Raw genomic sequence first — 18,026 nt, forward strand, 5'->3', positions numbered from 1 at the left:
AAACGTGTAAAAAAAATTAATATATAGTTTATAATAACTAAATGAATTTTTACCTTGATATTATATGGACGAGGTGGAATGCCGACATCAATAGAGAAATATTGTCCAATACCGGAGTTTCCAAGCTTTTGATAAACATGTCGACAAGACCATCCTTCTTCAAGTGCAGCCACTCTTCAGCTCTCAAGACCACTTCAAATGCCTGGTGCACCTGAGAAAGCATTCTGATCGTCTCACTGTCGTCGAGACCTTGCAAGGCCTTGCTGATCACATTCAGGATCATCATCTCAGACTCTAAAATTTTCAATAAATATAAAATATTACACAGATTTGATTTCAAATTACGTTGAGCAATGAAAAGGAAATCCCTCTTGACTTTCAGAAGGCCAATTTGCATCATGTACGTAAGAGTTTGCTTTGGCGTTGGGACGGAAATCAGAGTAGCATCTTTTGATTTAAACAAACCAACGCAAATTTTCCCCAGGTCGCTGTTGTTGCACGATTGGATCTGGAAGAAATCATTTCAGGATTAACATAAAATTTAGGTTTCAATATTTAAATTCTACCAAGAAATCGTGAATCACACTATGCTTCATCACATTCTCAATTTCAATTGCAACGTCGTTGATCATGGAGATATCTGAAATTTGAAAAGATTTTGGGCATCGAGAAATTCATTTAACACTAAAAATTTACTTTTGATAGAGTTCCAAACTGCGTCGGTCAAGTCTGAGCAAGGTCGATGCCCATCGCCAACAATTTTGAACAGGTTGCTGAGCGACTCCAAATCTGTTTCAGTATCAAGATCAAGATTGGAATTCAGCATTTCTAGGATAGTTTGGCCAGTTGGCTCTGCATCGACGCAGGGCAAAGAAACGCTGGGGTCAACTGAATCTTGCTTTAAGATTCCTGAAATATACTGTAGCAGATGGATCTCTTCCCAAATCTTTCCTGTCTGCCAGTGAGAGTAGTTGTTTTGCAGGGTGATTTCCTACATTTCTAATTTTATTATTCAATGATTTAAAAGTACTTTTAAAACTTACAATTTTGGCTTCGGTGCCAGCCAACTGAGTAGTAGGAATGTCAGAGTTGAAATTTTTTGGATTGGCCCATGCCATTTTGACGTGAAAACAGTCTGCCTTAGGATCAGTGCCTTCTTTCAGGTGAGTTTGTTGCAAATACTCTGCTCGCAAAACTGAACTTTCCTGAAATTATATGAATATAAATTTGTGTAAAACCAAATTTTTTTGTATAATGTCGTACAAGTTCAGCGCCGGAGTTTATGACTTGATTGAAAATTTTCTCTCTGACAACTTTCATATCACTGGCATTCAGATTTCCCAAAGACTTTGCCTCAAGGGTAGTGTCACTGATGCACGTCAACGAGCCAGAGCCAAAGAGACAGGAGGAGAGAACTGTTGGGCCCCCAATGCAAACGACGATCACTGAAGCCAAGTCGTGTTGACTGAATTGGTTTGCTCGGCAGAACTTAGCAACTTCCATGCCATACCAAAGCATGATGTTTCTAAGGAATATAATTTTTTTATTATTAGAAATAACTCAAAGGAATGATCAAACCTGGCCAGCTGAACAGGCAAGGGCGTGTAGATGTCAAGGGGGAAGAAATTCTTGTTCAGAGTTGTGAGTTTCGAGTTGAGCAAGTCCATTTCCTCCTCTGTGAAGGGGCATTCCAAGGGACAGCCCTCAATTTCAAGTCCAACGGGGGCTACGACTTCCTGCTTTTCAGAGTTGACATTTGCCTGAAAAATATTTTACAAATTCTCATTATTATTAAAAATTAAAATCATCAAATTTTAGAACTAACGAGTGGGTCAATTTTGTTGACCACAGTGTTTGAGATGACTAAGAAGCGGCCGTTGCAGTGGGCGTTCAAGACCCTCATGAAGCTGGGCGGATGGTCCACCAGAGTGATCAGAGGTTGACATTCTTTGAATGATTTGCTCCATTCCAATCGGTGCTGCTGAATTAGACCCTTGAGAAGGTTCATTTGCAGAAAGGCCGCTCCGTCATCTCTGCTGAATTTGACATCTCCAGACTTAGCCTTCATTTTTGCAGGGTCTTTAGCAAATTTTCTAAAAATAGATTGATTCGGCTCAATTTGTCATCACATTATGATATTAGGTACAAATATCCAAAAAAATATTTACCAACCTACCACCTGTCAATGTCAACAATTGCGTGCTTTACGCGGGCTGTGAGCGGCTGAGCACTCTTCTTTAAGTGTACCAACATGACAAGTAGATTAGCAATTAGCGGCAATTAGTTTGAAACTGGTAAATAGGTAAATTATTGAAAATAAACTACATAAAAAAATTTTCACTCAAATTGAATGATGATAAATTATAATTTATGTATTTAACGCTATGATTGTTATAATTAATTTTTTGCGATTAATTCTATCACTTTTGCTATTTTGCCTCTCAGCCGGCAAGTGCTTCAGCCACGCCCCTGTCACTGTGCCACTCAAAACAAACTCAAAACTCAAAAATCCACCTACCAATTTAAATGTAAATACAACTATGTAGTAAAAATTAAACCAACATAAATAAGACCTGGCTAAATGGTATTAACTATAGCCAATTAAATCAAAATTCAACAACAACAACAACAACCAATTCTTTTGCATCCTCGGGCTCGGTTCAAAACCTAAATAAGATTAAATTGTGAATTAATAGGTCTTGGTCGAGTCGAAACGAAAGGCGAAAGCCTCTGAAAACACTGAAAAAGAAAGACAAAGTTTGGCACTCGATATAATGCAAGTAAAAAAAAATTTAATTTATATAACATATTTTTATTATTCAAGATAATAATATAATTAAAATAATAATCTGTTGTTGTTTTCAGTTTTTAACGGAAGAACTATGGTACTTGAGAACTTGTTCAGCTCTCAAAAGGAGGCTCATCCACGACCTTAGCCAGATCTGATACATAATCTTTTCAAGCCGTAAGTTTTGAACCATAAAAATATAAATTCTCAATACATACATCATGACATTCCATCATGATATTCCAACTCTTGTTCCATTCCATTGGAAACTTAGCATTGTCTTCTTTTTGGGTAATTTGCAATGAGTCCCTTAAAATTCTTAAAATTGTTTTCACTACCTCAAGTACTCCACACTAACTTGGACTAAAATGGATGGTCACTCAACCAAAACTATTTTCATTTAATGGTCGAAAAATGTTGGATCAAATAAATTACTAGAGAGTCTTGGCAATGCTATGGTAGAGAAAAATTACAATCAAAATCGATTGGACGGTTTTTGTTTGTGTGCCAAAGCCGCTCTTCTTAATTTGATGTAAGACGTTAATTTATTTTCAATTAATTGAAAGGAGATAACTTTTTTTAGTACACACCACCTGCGCCTGCATTGTTTAAAAGTAGGCAACCTGTCCAGTATTACTGATCTGAAGAGTTGCACACTTAAAACTTTGCAGGGGCTAAATCCATTAGCATACAAATATAAAACTTTTGCGTTGTAAGTACAAAATTATGTTTTTTAAAGTTTCCATAATAAGTATTCGATACATTATAAGAAATGGCTCTCTCGAAAATAAAATTATCAAAGTTTGCTGCTGATCCAGTCAGGCGGGATGCGAACATATTCTCTGGTGACGGCGTCTATTGAAGTGGTCCCTGCATAAAAATTAATATTAATTTCCCACTCATTATATTATAAACAAGATATATTCACCAGTGAGCACCATGGTCACTTCCAACTCCCTTTTCAAGATGTGCAGAACTCTTTCCACGCCTTCTTGCCCGCCACACGCCAAACCCCAAATCGCTGGTCTCTTGACGAACACCATTTTTGCGCCGAGTGCGATCGCCTTGAAAATATCCGTTCCTGTCGACACTCCACCGTCAATGTAAACCTCGCAATTCGTACCTTTTAGATTTTCGACAATCGCGGGAAGAACTTCCAACTGCAAAGAATATTTTATAAAATAATTTATCTTTTAACGTATTCCTTTTTATAATTACTGGAGATGGAACAGTATCAATTTGCCTTGCGCCGTGGCTGGAAACAACAATTCCTGCTGCTCCGTGCTCCACCGCCAACAGAGCATCTTCCACTGTCAAAATACCCTTCAGAATGATTGGCAACGATGTAATCCTTATTTAAATTAATATTAATTTTAAATTTGAAACTTTTAACTTTTTTCTTACGATTTCAACCAGGCAATATCTTTCCAAGAAAGACTGGAGTCCAGCAAGCTTGCCACATATTCGTTCACGCCCGACCCTTCGCCGCTGGAGGTCATGTCACTCCTCGTTATTCCTTTGAAGTTGGCGACCCTACAAATATTTTGTGAATCATAATTTAATTTTTAATTTTTATTTTTACTCAAATTGCGGCGGTAGGGAAAATTTATTTCTCGCGTCAGCGTATCTAATTCCCAAAATGGGCGCGTCTACTGTGAGGACGAGCGCCTCAAAGCCAGCGTTTGCTGCCCTCTTGACCAACTGCCTGGTGACCTCCCTGTCCTTGTAAATGTAAAGCTGGAACCACTTGCGTGCTGTGGGCGCCGCTGCCGCCACGTCTTCGAGGGATGTGGTGCTCAGAGTGCTCAGCACAAAAATCGAGCCTAGTTTTTCAGCAGCTCGGGCGTTTGCGATTTCACCCTCGGGGTGTGCCATTCTCTGAAGGGCGGCTGGTGCCACTCCAAAGGGCATAGGTGTTGACTTGCCGAGGACGGTGCTGGTCAAGCAGCACTTTGATACGTCTCGCAGCACCCTTGGCTTCAGTTGCACCCTAATAAATATAAATCTATTTTTCTTACATGTTTCATCATTTTTTTTAAATTAATTAGAAATATTTTTTTTAATGACCAGGCCAAGACAAGAATCTATGCCCTTTTATAGTAATACAGAAGGCAACACCAAATTTTATCCTTATTTAGAGAAAAAATTTCTTTTTCTTCTTCATTTTTTTTTTAAGAGAGAAATTAGCTTCTTGAACGCATTTATAAATGGCATGGCGCGAATTTCCGACCGTGGCGCACCCATATTTTTTGCAACATCGTCGAGATAACCAACTTTTTACCTCAGATACGCGTCTCGTGCACCTTGAAGAGAATTTTCATGTCCTGCGCCCGATTTGTAATAATCCAATGGATGTTTCTCTAGAATTCCAGCTGCCCTTTCTTCAAAGTCTTTGACACAAACAAGGCTGTCAAGCGTTGCCATCTTACTGCAGAGTGTAATTCAGCTACGTCGTTTTTATCTCTTGAGAGAGTGAAATCAACCTTCCAGCGCCTGTAGTTCGTCAAAATACATATATTATTATGTAGGAATGTGCAAAAACATTAGCAATTATAGACTAGAGGAGCGAAAAAACCGGTCCTATTCTCCCCGCCTCGAGAAAAACGTTTTGAAACTCCTAATTTAATTTACTTGTTAACCAAGTGTAAAATGAAAGAGGTATTTATTCTGGATGAAACAATGTTGGTTCAATAATAATGAACTCTAACGTTTTTATTAATTAATATTACGTAAAACTAGAGGAATGAATTATTATTAAAAAATTTAAATTAATCAGTACTATTTTAATTGCAAAAAAATTATCATATTTTAATTACTATAAAAAAATTCCAAATTTTCAGAGCCCGAATAAAATCTACATGTAAACAAAAATTTGGCTGTGGTGGGATTACTGAGATTTGAACCCCCATAAGGTGCTCAAAAAAGAGAATAGAAATTAGGAAAACCAAGGAATTATCATCAACTTTTTCAACCCAAAGAAATTTGATCACTGCAATTAAGTGAATTGATATTGAGTTAAATATGCGAGTGGAGTGTGCTCAACATGGATGTTAATTAATTATAAACATCTGTAAAAAATTAAGGAAAAAAATTGTATCATCATCTGATAGCCCGGTGACCGGTAATTATAGCATCAGACAATATTCAAGTCTTTTACAAATTTTAAATAAATTACTTTTAAAGCAAACGTAATTTAATTAAGCCACTTCCAAAAGTTCATGAGCCCTGAACTCGTCAACCCTGAACTCGTCAACCCTGACCTCGTTAGCCCTGAACTCGTTAACCCTGTACTCGTGAACGCTGAACTCGTGAACACTGAACTCGTGAGCCCTGAACTCGTGAGCCCTGAACTCGTTACCCCTGAACTCGTGAAACCTGAACTCGTGAACCCTGAACTCGTGAACCCTGAACTCGTGCGCCCGTGCACCCTGAACTCGTGAACACTGAACTCGTTAGCCCTGAACTCGTGAACCCTGAACTCGTGAACACTGAACTCGTGAGCCCTGAACTCGTTAGCCCTGAACTCGTCAGCCCTAAACTCTTGAACACTGAACTCGTTAGCCCTGAACTCGTAAGCCCTGAACTCGTGAACACTGAACTCGTTAGCCCTGAATTCGTTAGCCCTGAACTCGTGAACCCTGAACTCGTGAACACTGAACTCGTGAACCCTGAACTCGTGAGCCCTGAACTCGAGAACACTGAACTCGAGAACACTGAACTCGTGAACACTGAACTCGTGAACCCTGATCTCGTGAGCCCTGAACTCGTTGGCCCTGAACTCGTGAACCCTGAACTCGTGAACACTGAACTCGTGAACCCTGAACTCTTTAACCCTGAACTCGTGAACACTGAACTCGAGAACACTGAACTCGTGAACACTGAACTCGTGAACCCTGAACTCGTGAACACTGAGCTCGTGAGCCCTGAACTCGTGAGCCCTGAACTCGTTACACCTGAACTCGTGAACCCTGAACTCGTGAACACTGAACTCGTGAGCCCTGAACTCGTTAGCCCTGAACTCATGAGCCCTGAACTCGTTAACCCTGAACTCGTGAGCCCTGAACTCGAGAACACTGAACTCGTGAACCCTGAACTCGTGAACACTGAACTCGTGAGCCCTGAACTCGTTAGCCCTGAACTCGTCAGCCCTAAACTCTTGAACACTGAACTCGTTAGCCCTGAACTCGTTAGCCCTAAACTCGTGAACACTGAACTCGTGAACCCTGAACTCGTTAGCCCTGAACTCGTTAGCCCTGAACTCGTGAACCCTGAACTCGTTATCCCTGAACTCGTTAGCCCCGAATTTGTGAACCCTGAACTTGTGATAACTGAACTCGTGAGCCCTGAACTCGTAAACCCTGAACTCGTTAACCCTGAACTCGTGAACCCTGAACTCGTGAACCCTGAACTCGTGAACACTGAACTCGTGAACCCTGAACTCGTTATCCCTGAACTCGTTAGCCCCGAATTTGTGAACCCTGAACTTGTGATAACTGAACTCGTGAGCCCTGAACTCGTAAACCCTGAACTCGTTACCCCTGAACTCGTGAACCCTGAACTCGTGAACACTGAAATCGTGAGCCCTGAACTCGTTAGCCCTGAACTCGTAGGCCCTAAACTCGTGAACACTGAACTCGTTAGCCCTGAACTCGTGAACCCTGAACTCGTGAACACTGAGCTCGTGAGCCCTGAACTCGTGAGCCCTGAACTCGTGAGCCCTGAACTCGTTACACCTGAACTCGTGAACCCTGAACTCGTGAACACTGAACTCGTGAGCCCTGAACTCGTGAACACTGAACTCGTGAGCCCTGAACTCGTTAGCCCTGAACTCGTGAACCCTGAACTCGTTAACCCTGAACTCGTTAGCCCTGAACTCGTTTACCCTGAACTCGTGAACCCTGAACTCGTGAACACTGAACTCGTGAAACCTGAACTCGTGAACCCTGAACTCGTTGGCCCTGAACTCGTTAGCCCTGAACTCTATAGCCCTGAACACGTGAACACTGAACTCGTGAGCCCTGAACTCGTGAACACTCAACTCGTTAGCACTGAACTCGTAAGCCCTGAACTCGTTAGCCCTAAACTCGTGAACACTGAACTCGTTAGCCCTGAACTCGTTAGCACTGAACTCGTTAGCCCTGAACTCGTCAACCCTGAACTCGTGAACACTGAACTCGTGAACACTGAACTCGTGAACCCTGAACTCGTTAGCCCTGAACTCGTTAGCCCTGAACTCGTTAGCCCTGAACACGTGAACACTGAACTCGTGAGCATTGAACTCGTTAGCCCTGAACTCGTTACCCCTGAACTCGTGAACCCTGAACTCGTGAACACTGAACTCGTGAGCCCTGAACTCGTTAGCCCTAAACTCGTTAGCCCTAAACTCGTGAACACTGAACTCGTTAGCCCTGAACTCGTTAGCCCTGAACTCGTTAGCCCTGAACTCGTTAGCCCTGAACTCGTGAATCCTGAACTCGTGAACCCTGAACTCGGGAACCCTTAACTCGTTAGCCCTGAACTTGTGAACCCTGAACTCGTGAACACTGAACTCGTGAGCCCTGAACTCGTTAGCCCTGAACTCGTTAGCCCTGAACTCGTGAACCCTGAACACGTAAGCCCTGAACTCGTTAGCCCTGAACTCGTTAGCCCTGAACTCGTGAACCCTGAACTCGTGAACACTGAACTCGTGAACCCTGAACTCGTAAGCCCTGAACTCGTTAGCCCTGAACTCGTGAACCCTGAACTCGTGAACACTGAACTCGTGAACCCTGAACTCGTAAGCCCTGAACTCGTTAGCCCTGAACACGTGAACACTGAACTCGTGAGCCCTGAACTCGTTAGCCCTGAACTCGTTAGCCCTAAACTCGTGAACACTGAACTCGTGAACACTGAACTCGTTAGCCCTGAACTCGTTAGCCCTGAACTCGTGAACCCTGAACTCGTTAGCCCTGAACTCCTGAACACTGAACTCGTTAGCCCTGAACTCGTCAGCCCTGAACTCGTGAACCCTGAACTCGTTAGCCCTGAACTCGTGAACCCTGAACTCGTTAGCCCTGAACTCGTGTACACTGAACTCGTTAGCCCTGAACTCGTTAACCCTGAACTCGTGAACCCTGAACTCGTGAACCCTGAACTCGTGAACACTGAACTCGTGAACCCTGAACTCGTTATCCCTGAACTCGTTAGCCCTGAATTTGTGAACCCTGAACTTGTGATAACTGAACTCGTGAGCCCTGAACTCGTAAACCCTGAACTTGTTACCCCTGAACTCGTGAACCCTGAACTCGTGAACACTGAAATCGTGAGCCCTGAACTCGTTAGCCCTGAACTCGTAGGCCCTAAACTCGTGAACACTGAACTCGTTAGCCCTGAACTCGTTAGCACTGAACTCGTTAGCCCTGAACTTGTTAGCCCTGAACTCTATAGCCCTGAACACGTGAACACTGAACTCGTGAGCCCTGAACTCGTGAACACTCAACTCGCGAGCCCTGAACTCGTTAGCCCTGAACTCGTTAGCCCTGAACTCCTGAACACTGAACTCGTTAGCTTTGAACTCGTCAGCCCTGAACTCGTGAACCCTGAATTCGTTAGCCCTGAACTCGTGAACCCTGAACTCGTGAACCCTGAACTCGTGAACCCTGAACTCGTGTACACTGAACTCGTTAGCCCTGAACTCGTTAACCCTGAACTCGTGAACACTGAACTCGTTAGCCCTGAACTCGTTAGCCCTGAACTCGTGAACACTGAACTCGTGAACACTGAACTCGTGAACACTGAACTCGTTAGCCCTGAACTCGTTAGCCCTGAACTCGTGAACCCTGAACTCGTTAGCCCTGAACTCGTGAGCCCTGAACTCGTTAAACCTGAACACTCGAGCCCTGAACTCGTTAGCCCTGAACTCGGTAGCCCTGAACTCGTGAACCCTGAACTCGTTAGCCCTGAACTCGTTAGCCCTGAACTCGTGAGCCCTGAACTCGTTAACCCTGAACTCGTGAGCCCTGAACTCGAGAACACTGAACTCGTGAACACTAAACTCGTGAACCCTGAACTCGTGAACACTGAACTCGTGAGCCCTGAACTCGTGAGCCCTGAATTCGTTGGCCCTGAACTCGTGAACCCTGAACTCGTGAACACTGAACTCGTGAACCCTGAACTCGTTAACCCTGAACCCGTGAGCCCTGAACTCGAGAACACTGAACTCGTGAACACTGAACTCGTGAACCCTGAACTCGTGAACACTGAACTCGTGAGCCCTGAACTCGTGAGCCCTGAACTCGTTACCCCTGAACTCGTGAACACTGAACTCGTGAGCCCTGAACTCGTTAGCCCTGAGCTCGTGAGCCCTGAACTCGTTAACCCTGAACTCGTGAGCCCTGAACTCGAGAACACTGAACTCGTGAACACTGAACTCGTGAACCCTGAACTCGTGAACACTGAACTCGTGAGCCCTGAACTCGTGAGCCCTGAACTCGTTACCCCTGAACTCGTGAACCCTAAACTCGTGAACACTGAACTCGTGAGCCCTGAACTCCTTAGCCCTGAACTCGTGAACCCTGAACTCGTGAACCCTGAACTCGTGAACACTGAACTCGTAAGCCCTGAACTCGTGAGCCCTGAACTCGTTAAACCTGAACACTCGAGCCCTGAACTCGTTAGCCCTGAACTCGGTAGCCCTGAACTCGTGAACCCTGAACTCGTTAGCCCTGAACTCGTTAGCCCTGAACTCGTTAGCCCTAAACTCGTTAGCCCTGAACTCGTTAGCCCTGAACTCGTTAGCCCTGAACTCGTGAGCCCTGAACTCGTTGGCCCTGATTTCGTGAACCCTGAACTCGTGAGCCCTGAACTCGTTAGCCCTGAACTCGTTAGCGGGTTGCAACCCTAATTCATGAGCAAGAAATGAAATAAGCTGACATTTTACTAATTTTAATTTCATTTTGAAAAATTAAAATGCACATTCCAAAAAATTTTGAAATATTAAATTATAATATTTTTATCCTTAATTTTTAATTAAGAATATTGGAATTAATTTAGTTTTAAGAATAAAATTTCCAAGCAAATTCAACAAAACACAATTCGAACGATACTGATTTGGGATTTAAATCCCCAAATCAGTTTCGGTTCGTCTTCCGACTAGAAAAGAGTTACGCACTTTTTCACACATTTCACAATTTTGTGTTTTGTTGAATTTGTTTGGAAAATTTATTCTTAAAATTAAATTAATTCTAACATTCCATAGTTTAAAACTTAGGAGAAAAATATTTTAATTTGATTATTTAAATTTTTTAAATATTATCTGCATTTTTTTAAAATGTTGTTAAAATTGGTTAAATGTCAGCTAATTTTATTTCAAAAGCTCGTGAATTAGGGTTGCAACCCGCAACCGAAACTAGAAGGGGCAAAAAAATTATTTTCACCGCTCAAACAGGTTGTAGTGATGGCCTCCATGTTAATCTAATGCCTCTTTAGTTTGAGATGTTTATCTTCTTAATTTTTTTTTAGCAAAAGGTCAGTAATTTGTCAGAAAAACATTAATTTTTGGACACCACCCGTAAGCAAAACTTGGGTTTGTTAACAACTCGTCCCTTAAGTGCGCATGTGCTAATCAAAAAGTGCTGCCAAGACAGCTCGCGAGCTCGCTGAGGGAGCTTGCTGTCTCAGCAAACCACTTCACTCTCCACGTCCCGTCTCGTGATTCCGTCCCGTCCCGTGTTCTGTTGTGTCCCGTCAGTCTCACGCAGTGAGTCCGTTGTCTCAAGGTAAGACTAAAACAATTACGTATAAATCGTGCGTTTTAAAACGAGCCTCTATTATTTAGTTTCTAAAATTAAAGCCTTTTAATTACATAAAATATTATTTTAATACATAGGTCTCCTCGAGACGCTTTATATATTTTTTTTATAATAAAAATATTTCAGCGAGATATGGTCTTAAAATTTCTTTTTATAATTTAAGTAAAAATTAATTGAAGAGTAAAAGGCCTCCGCTCCGCGCAGTCAAGAATGTTTTGCCGCCCATGAAATTTAAGCGATGCGCAGCGTGCAAGACATTCTCCTTGGCAGCGTGATAGAAGCATCATTAGTGTCGCATACGAAAATGTTGGTTTCTGTTTTCTCGCACAGCAGAACCGCAAATCACTTTGCATTCCAACAAAGGCGCTTTATTTTACTTGCCTTCGTTCGCAATAATCTGCATGAAGCAGTTGAATAACGCACGATCACGGTCATATTACGCATCCCTGTGGTTCGCTTCATGAGTTCTGGAAATTTTCAGATATAATTTTAAATACCATTCGGAAATATTCGTAATGTCGTGTGTTGCTATGCCAAAGGAGCTAGGCCTCCTAATTTTTAATTAGACATTTTCACATTTTAAAGCGTAGTTGTTATACATACTAGAGGTATCAGAGCTTTTTCGCTCTACACTTTTGAGCGGAGCGCATGCAGGATTTTTGAAATCCTGATGAGCGCACTTGCTCTGTGCTCATATAAATGTGCTCGCAGGAAGTCGAAAAAACTTACATTTTATAATTTGACTGTGCATTTTAAATTTTAATGATTTTCATTAATAAGAATTATTTTAAATATTTGTTGAGTATTTAATTAATTCCCTGCCGCTTCGTATGTTAGTCCGGCCGTGTCTGATCCAAAGATTTCTTCATATTTTTTGTTCCCATTATTGGCTCTGAAAATAATATAAATTTAGTTTTTAACACTTGTCAGTCTTATAGATTTATACCGATTTCTACAATTTTTAATTGTGGTAAAAATGTTTATATATAATAGTTGATTGTCTTAAAATAAAATTTTGTAAGTTTGACTAAAAAAATTTTTGGATAGGGCATAAAAAAATTTAAATTTTATTTACCTGTGTCTAGTATGCATAAGTGTGCTAGTGTGCCACTTGAATCCTTCAACAAATACCCACTTTGTTGTGTTTTTGGACGGACAGCTGTGCTTGCAAGTATTATACGAATGTGCAACTCGACAAGTGTGTGTCGGGTGCAAATGCTTTGTTATATTATTTAAATTAAAATAATGATTTTAATTAATAAAAAACAATCCAAACCAAGATGAAAGTCTAGTATCTAAGCTTCATTTGAACAAAGCAATACGCGATAAAAAATTTAAAAAAAAATTGAAGAAGTTGTTTTTGCCATGTTTTAATTACTAATTTTATGCATTAACTCAAAATTCGGTTGGCAAAATTTTTCTCACATCTCACATGGCCAAAAAATGTAAACAAAAATGATGGGCACTGCCACGAATGGCATGATGGTCCAGGGCGACCTCAGGCTCATCAGGACGTCGATTTTAAAGGACTCTCTTGACAAAAGGTAGGAAAACCTTGCCCTGGAGGACCCGCTGTTAGAGCGCATGCGCGGCGTTCTGGCTTGTAGTTTCACACACGAAACTCCTCGTACTGCGTGTGCTGGCGTAAGCACAAGGCTCTCGTGCGTCGCCAACATGTATTTTTTGCAGCGACCCTCAATTGCAGTAATTTTGAAGAAAAACGCGACTTTAAAAAAAAAAAAATTACTTTCACGACTATAAAATGACTGTAGAGTTAAATTTCGTGGAAAATTCCGCAGGGGTTTTATGGTCACTTTTTCTCAGTCGGCCGCCCAACGATGCACCGAAGCCGTGATTTCAACGGGAAAGTTTTAGGTGAGTAATTTTTTTTAAAAAGTTTTTATCATATCTGAAATTTGTTGTTAAAAGAAGTTTATTCTCTTAAAAGTTATTTTTAAGGTTTTCTCGAGGATGGGCAGCAAAAAGGAAAGAGACTGAAAGATGAAATTGACCGGAATTCTTTCCTTGTCCTGCCCCCGGAGCGCAGCTATTAGGCGCATATCTCGATTCAAGAATTCTAAAACTCAATCACAAAAAATAAGACGAAGCGGGACTGCAAAAGGAAAAACTAAATTAAAATGTAAAGGAATTTTGGTGCTCAGTCATCTATTTCTTCGCCAACGGAATTGCAATAAGAAGTTGGTTTTATTCCACATTTTAATAAATAATTTCGCAGACATTTTATAAAGTGAAAAGTGCAAAGTATAATTTCTGTTGTAAATTTATGCATTTGCAGGCCCTGCTCACTCTCACTCTGCAGATGTCAACACAGGATTTACTCGGATGCAGCCCTGTTTTCTGTAAATAAATCTAGTGAACAGAGTGACTAAGAAGAAATTCTGCTTGAGAAGGATTTTTTTACTGGCATAACATTTCATCGCTCCGCAGTATCTGAGTCTGGAGTCTGGATTTTTAGCCTCAACAAAAAAAGTATGCTTTTTTTAGTAAAAAAAAAATTAAAATTGCATTTCTTAATAATCACCTTATCATTTAAATTACCATGTATTTTTAGGACGCGCAGGAAAACTTATGTGATTCAGCGAGTAAATATAGAAATAAATCTTTCCGACAAAAAAGGTTTTTGGGCGAAAATTTGATGTCAGTTGCAGAGGGCAAAGGTTATTTATTTTAATCTCTCTTTAAATTTTAAACTAAAAAAGAGACCATTTTCAAATTAATACATCCTCTGTCTCATATAGGAATTTTCCTGCCTTTCCTACTAGAGAGAAGACATTTTCTCGCAGCCCGTGCTACTTACAAGAATATTTTGGCGCAGTTTGACAGCGACTCGAGAAAATTTATAAATTTGTGAGACTATTTTTTGGGTTAAGAAAAAAAATAAAATGTTATTGTCAAATATGTACTTAAATGTATGACTTGAGTTGAATAAACAACAATATAATGTAAAATACAAAGATAATTTTCATTCCAGAGTAATTTGTCTGCACAGAACTCGTGAGTATCTTCCAAATATGTTTTTAGGGATTTCATTTATGTTGTGACCAGTTGTGACTATTTTCATTTAAATTCCTACTCTTAATGATTTAGAAAAAGTTTTTATTACAAATAGAATAGGGATTGGGAATTAAATATATTTCAGAAATGTAAATATACTTTCATTATAATTATTTATAAAAAAAGCTATAAAGTATTGAGTTTTTCATATTTGAAACTTTTAATTATAAGTAAATTAAGTTTAAAACTACTTTTAGAATAATTTAACAACATATCACAACAATAAATGGGTCCATATCACTTTATTTGGAAGATCTGCAAGTTTTTGCAGGCAAATTTAAACCCCTTATAATGTGGTAAATGAGATAAAACAGTAGAATTAAAAATAAATGTGAAATCAATTATGCATTAATGCACAATTAATTTTTTTTCATTAATGTGCTTAATTAATTATGCTTTAATTAAGAAGCGTTACACGCAATTAATTGCAAATTAATGGGATTAATTAATGCCTAATTTTATATAATTAATGAAAAATTAATTAATCATTATATTTTGCTAAGTGGGGTCATTAAAATTTATTAATTAGTTGCGATTAATTGTAGATTCTAATCAAATTATTAATTTGTATTTTAAAAATATATTTTAATTTTTTTAATTACCCTTCTAAATATTCTTTAATCCGATAAATGATCAAAGCAAATAATTTTTAACTTCTATTATTAACAAAATTCAAAAATAAAAAAAATTTGTTAATTGAGAGACTACATTTCTTTTTCATAGGTCTCATCTGAAGAGTCTAATATGGCGGATACTGATAATTCTGCAGCGGACAAAATAATACTTGGTCTTCAAAACACTTCAGTAAAATTTTACTAATTTCTTGGAATTCAATTTTAAAGATTTTTTTCTTAAATTGCAGCTTCCAGAGGAGGATAACATTCCGGACGACATAATGCAGAGAGCAGACGATGTTTTGGCGGCAATACATTTGACCGAGCAAGAAGGCCACAAATTAGCCAACAATGTCATGAGCCTGTTGGTTTTTGTTTTAAATGCATTCGGCCCAATTCGCAGTGTAAAGGCCCAAGAAGCGTTCATTGTCAGGCTCACTTTAACTTGCAAGGCAATCAAGAAGTTCGGTACGAAAAATGACTTTTATACAATAGCGACAGTTATACACGTTTGTTTGTCAACTTTGAATTTGTTTTTATTTTCAAAATAATTTATTCTCAAATTTAAATTTTTGTTCTTGATTTAGTCTTTGAAGGTCAAGAGACAAAATGTAGCGTGAGGAATTGTACGCGAGAAGCGAAGTACAAGGCGAGCGCCGAGCTGTCATGCAATGTTATACTGTCAATACTGCATCCGAAACCCAGATGGCCTTCGTTGTCAAGAGGTGGGCTGCACTTGGACTGGCAAGCAAAACTCTTGTTGCATTGGAGCCACCGTAAGTTTTATTGATTATTTTAAATAATTATTATCAATAAAATAATGTCAAGTGCTTTTATAATTCTCATACCTGTTTTTGCTTTTATACGAAAAAGTTTGTTATATTTTTGTGCCATGAAATTTATTAAGAAAAGAGTCCTTTTATAATGAGATTTTTCAAATTTTTATTTGCAGAGTTCAAGCTACTCCGGCTTTAGACCCAAATATTAGCCTTGACCCTGTGACCTACCTTGAAGCACAGCTAGCCTCAACAACAGTAAATAGCGCCACTGCGAGCTCATTTATTGATTTTAATTAATTCCAAATTTCTTGTTTTAGCTGACGCAACACCCACTCTCACCTGACGTTGTAGATAAGGCCAATGGCCTTCTGGCGTCCCTGCTTACTGTCAAACTTGCACCTGAGGCCAAAATCGACAATGCATTCAACTTTGTACTGAAACTAATGGACATGTACAAACAGAAAAGGCTGACGTCCATGAAAGACAAGCAGTTGCTCCTGTTACATCTGGCGGAATCGTCAGAAATTATGAGCGAAACCAGTAAAAATTGCACTGAAATTATTATTAATTCACACTACATAAAACTTTTTCAATTTGCAGTGTTTCCAAAAGGTATAAAGTGCTCGATGTGCGACGAAGTCGGTGACTTCAGGTCAGCGTGTTGTAAGAGGACCTACTTTTGCGGACCTTGCTCGCTTAAGAGAGGCAACATTTGCCTGATGCAGTGTACCTGGAGTGGGCGCACTTTTGTCCTCTCGTAATAGTTTATCTGTGTGCAGTCTCGTTATTCATAAAATTTTTCAAAAAAATATCAAAAAAAAATTGTATCATACTCATTGATATTTTTTTTAGTGTACTTATCACATTTTAGAATTTAATCATAAAAACCACAAGTAATTATTTGGTCTTTGGTCCCTTTTCTTTGTGGGGGAAATTAAAATTTTCTTTTGAGTCTGAAGGTATAATGTGTTCTAAATAAGATTTTGTCTTGGGCCAACATAAACACTATGATAACCGAAACAAATTTATAATAATGTTTTTCTTAAATAATGAGAAGTAAATAAAAAAATCATTATCATGTCTTTTTAATTTTATATTTTCTCAAACATCCTTGTCCAGTATTATTCAAGGCACACTTATGTTGACTTCAAGCTCTTAGTTCAATAAATCAAATGTTTAATTCTTATCTTAATCTAATTTAAGCTTTTTCCCCTGAATACGTTATTTTATATCCTATGAAACATGATGTTGCGGATTTTCAAGGGGGGATGGGGGGAAATTCCCCCGGGCCCGCTCCTCACCTACCAGTGAAAAATAAAGAATTTTTAAAGAGCGCGGAGTCAGTTGGCGTCGGCCGGCGTCGCATTTTAGCGGCGTTGAAATTGCCAACATTCTGCACCAGCCGCAAATTCTTCGCTCGCGTTGAAATTGCCAACATTCTGCACCAGCCGCAAATTCTTCGCTCGCGTTGAAATTGCCAACAATTCGCACCAGCCTCAAATTCTTCGCTCGCGTTGAAATTGCCAACATTCTGCACCATTCTTCGCTCGTTCCTATGCGCTCATTTTTGAACAGATTTGATCGCCGATATAATTCTGTTTTCGTTGCGTTTTGCGTTACTCGAAGAAAAAATCTTCCGGGCCCGGGGAGCCCTTTTTTGACCAGCCGTGCAGAAAAATTATGTGCGCGGCGCCAAAGGCGACGCGCGCGCCTGGGCGAAATAGTGCGTCATATCGAGAAGCAAATAAAATTTCTCGGGGGGCCCATGGGCAATTTTTTTTATTGCAAAATTACGCCTCTTTTAAAGTAGGCAACCATTTTTTTTGGGGGGGGGGGCCCTTCTGGAAAAATCTCCCCGGGCCCAAAAACTGAAAATCCGACACTGGAAACATCTTATTTTGAGCATTTTTTACCACTGCATTGGGCTTGCTTGCCCTTACACCTTAACTACTGTCGCTACTACATTCCGCAGTCAATAATG

The 18,026-nt window shown here is 39.9% G+C and overlaps 3 protein-coding genes across 8 annotated transcripts in view; 1 reads left to right on the plus strand and 2 right to left on the minus strand.

Annotated features, from left to right (window-relative positions):
* The window catches only part of LOC132199119 (uncharacterized), a 2,825-nt gene extending 577 nt beyond the window's left edge, over nucleotides 1–2,248 (minus strand). The window contains exons 1-9 of one of the 3 annotated variants that reach the window (XM_059623615.1): nucleotides 2,173–2,248; nucleotides 1,826–2,093; nucleotides 1,579–1,760; nucleotides 1,264–1,525; nucleotides 1,044–1,205; nucleotides 697–991; nucleotides 567–640; nucleotides 346–508; nucleotides 54–294 (exon numbers count right to left, since the gene is read on the minus strand). In XM_059623615.1, the coding sequence (XP_059479598.1) occupies nucleotides 54–294; nucleotides 346–508; nucleotides 567–640; nucleotides 697–991; nucleotides 1,044–1,205; nucleotides 1,264–1,525; nucleotides 1,579–1,760; nucleotides 1,826–2,068 (1,622 nt within the window). In that variant the 5' untranslated portion in view covers nucleotides 2,069–2,093; nucleotides 2,173–2,248. Of the gene's footprint in view, nucleotides 1–53; nucleotides 295–345; nucleotides 509–566; nucleotides 641–696; nucleotides 992–1,043; nucleotides 1,206–1,263; nucleotides 1,526–1,578; nucleotides 1,761–1,825; nucleotides 2,094–2,168 lie in introns of all 3 variants that reach the window. The other 2 variants (XM_059623616.1, XM_059623614.1) reach the window with 2 other exon arrangements.
* On the plus strand, nucleotides 13–17,244 carry LOC132199123 (uncharacterized). Of its 3 annotated transcripts, XM_059623621.1 has the most exons (8): nucleotides 13–2,780; nucleotides 2,866–2,965; nucleotides 15,376–15,456; nucleotides 15,515–15,734; nucleotides 15,854–16,042; nucleotides 16,219–16,300; nucleotides 16,363–16,585; nucleotides 16,646–17,244. In XM_059623621.1, exons 5-8 carry the CDS (start codon nucleotides 15,933–15,935, stop codon nucleotides 16,804–16,806), a joined length of 576 nt encoding a protein of 191 aa, XP_059479604.1. In that variant the 5' UTR covers nucleotides 13–2,780; nucleotides 2,866–2,965; nucleotides 15,376–15,456; nucleotides 15,515–15,734; nucleotides 15,854–15,932; the 3' UTR covers nucleotides 16,807–17,244. The 3 variants fall into 3 exon arrangements, with proteins under 3 accessions (XP_059479604.1, XP_059479605.1, XP_059479606.1); XM_059623622.1 differs by lacking the exons at nucleotides 13–2,780; nucleotides 2,866–2,965 and adding an exon at nucleotides 11,001–11,544; XM_059623623.1 differs by lacking the exons at nucleotides 13–2,780; nucleotides 2,866–2,965 and adding an exon at nucleotides 11,560–13,121.
* LOC132199120 (uncharacterized) lies at nucleotides 2,861–11,297 on the minus strand. 2 transcript variants are annotated; one of them, XM_059623617.1, is made up of 7 exons: nucleotides 11,203–11,297; nucleotides 5,070–5,281; nucleotides 4,371–4,778; nucleotides 4,193–4,321; nucleotides 4,007–4,139; nucleotides 3,717–3,948; nucleotides 2,861–3,658 (listed from the first exon to the last, which is right to left on the minus strand). In XM_059623617.1, exons 2-7 carry the CDS (start codon nucleotides 5,210–5,212, stop codon nucleotides 3,585–3,587), a joined length of 1,119 nt encoding a protein of 372 aa, XP_059479600.1. In that variant the 5' UTR covers nucleotides 5,213–5,281; nucleotides 11,203–11,297; the 3' UTR covers nucleotides 2,861–3,584. The 2 variants fall into 2 exon arrangements, with proteins under 2 accessions (XP_059479600.1, XP_059479602.1); XM_059623619.1 differs by lacking the exon at nucleotides 11,203–11,297 and having other exon boundaries at nucleotides 5,070–5,330.
* Nucleotides 17,245–18,026: the final 782 nt, after the last annotated feature.

The sequence above is a fragment of the Neocloeon triangulifer genome, unplaced genomic scaffold, assembly GCF_031216515.1.
Source record: "Neocloeon triangulifer isolate White Clay Creek 2 clone unplaced genomic scaffold, ASM3121651v1 ptg000013l, whole genome shotgun sequence".
Classification (NCBI taxonomy): domain Eukaryota; kingdom Metazoa; phylum Arthropoda; class Insecta; order Ephemeroptera; family Baetidae; genus Neocloeon; species Neocloeon triangulifer.

Excerpts from the sequence above, each read along its gene's own strand:
- LOC132199123 (XM_059623621.1), top strand. The coding sequence starts at position 15,933 with ATGCAATGTTATACTGTCAATACTGCATCCGAAACCCAGATGGCCTTC. Across the intron at positions 16,043-16,218 it reads CTTGTTGCATTGGAGCCACC|AGTTCAAGCTACTCCGGCTT; the intron begins GTAAGTTTTATT and ends TTTTATTTGCAG. Across the intron at positions 16,301-16,362 it reads CACAGCTAGCCTCAACAACA|CTGACGCAACACCCACTCTC; the intron begins GTAAATAGCGCC and ends TTCTTGTTTTAG.
- LOC132199120 (XM_059623617.1), bottom strand. The coding sequence starts at position 5,212 with ATGGCAACGCTTGACAGCCTTGTTTGTGTCAAAGACTTTGAAGAAAGG. Across the intron at positions 3,949-4,006 it reads TTGATACTGTTCCATCTCCA|TTGGAAGTTCTTCCCGCGAT; the intron begins GTAATTATAAAA and ends TATTCTTTGCAG. Across the intron at positions 3,659-3,716 it reads AGTGACCATGGTGCTCACTG|GGACCACTTCAATAGACGCC; the intron begins GTGAATATATCT and ends ATTTTTATGCAG.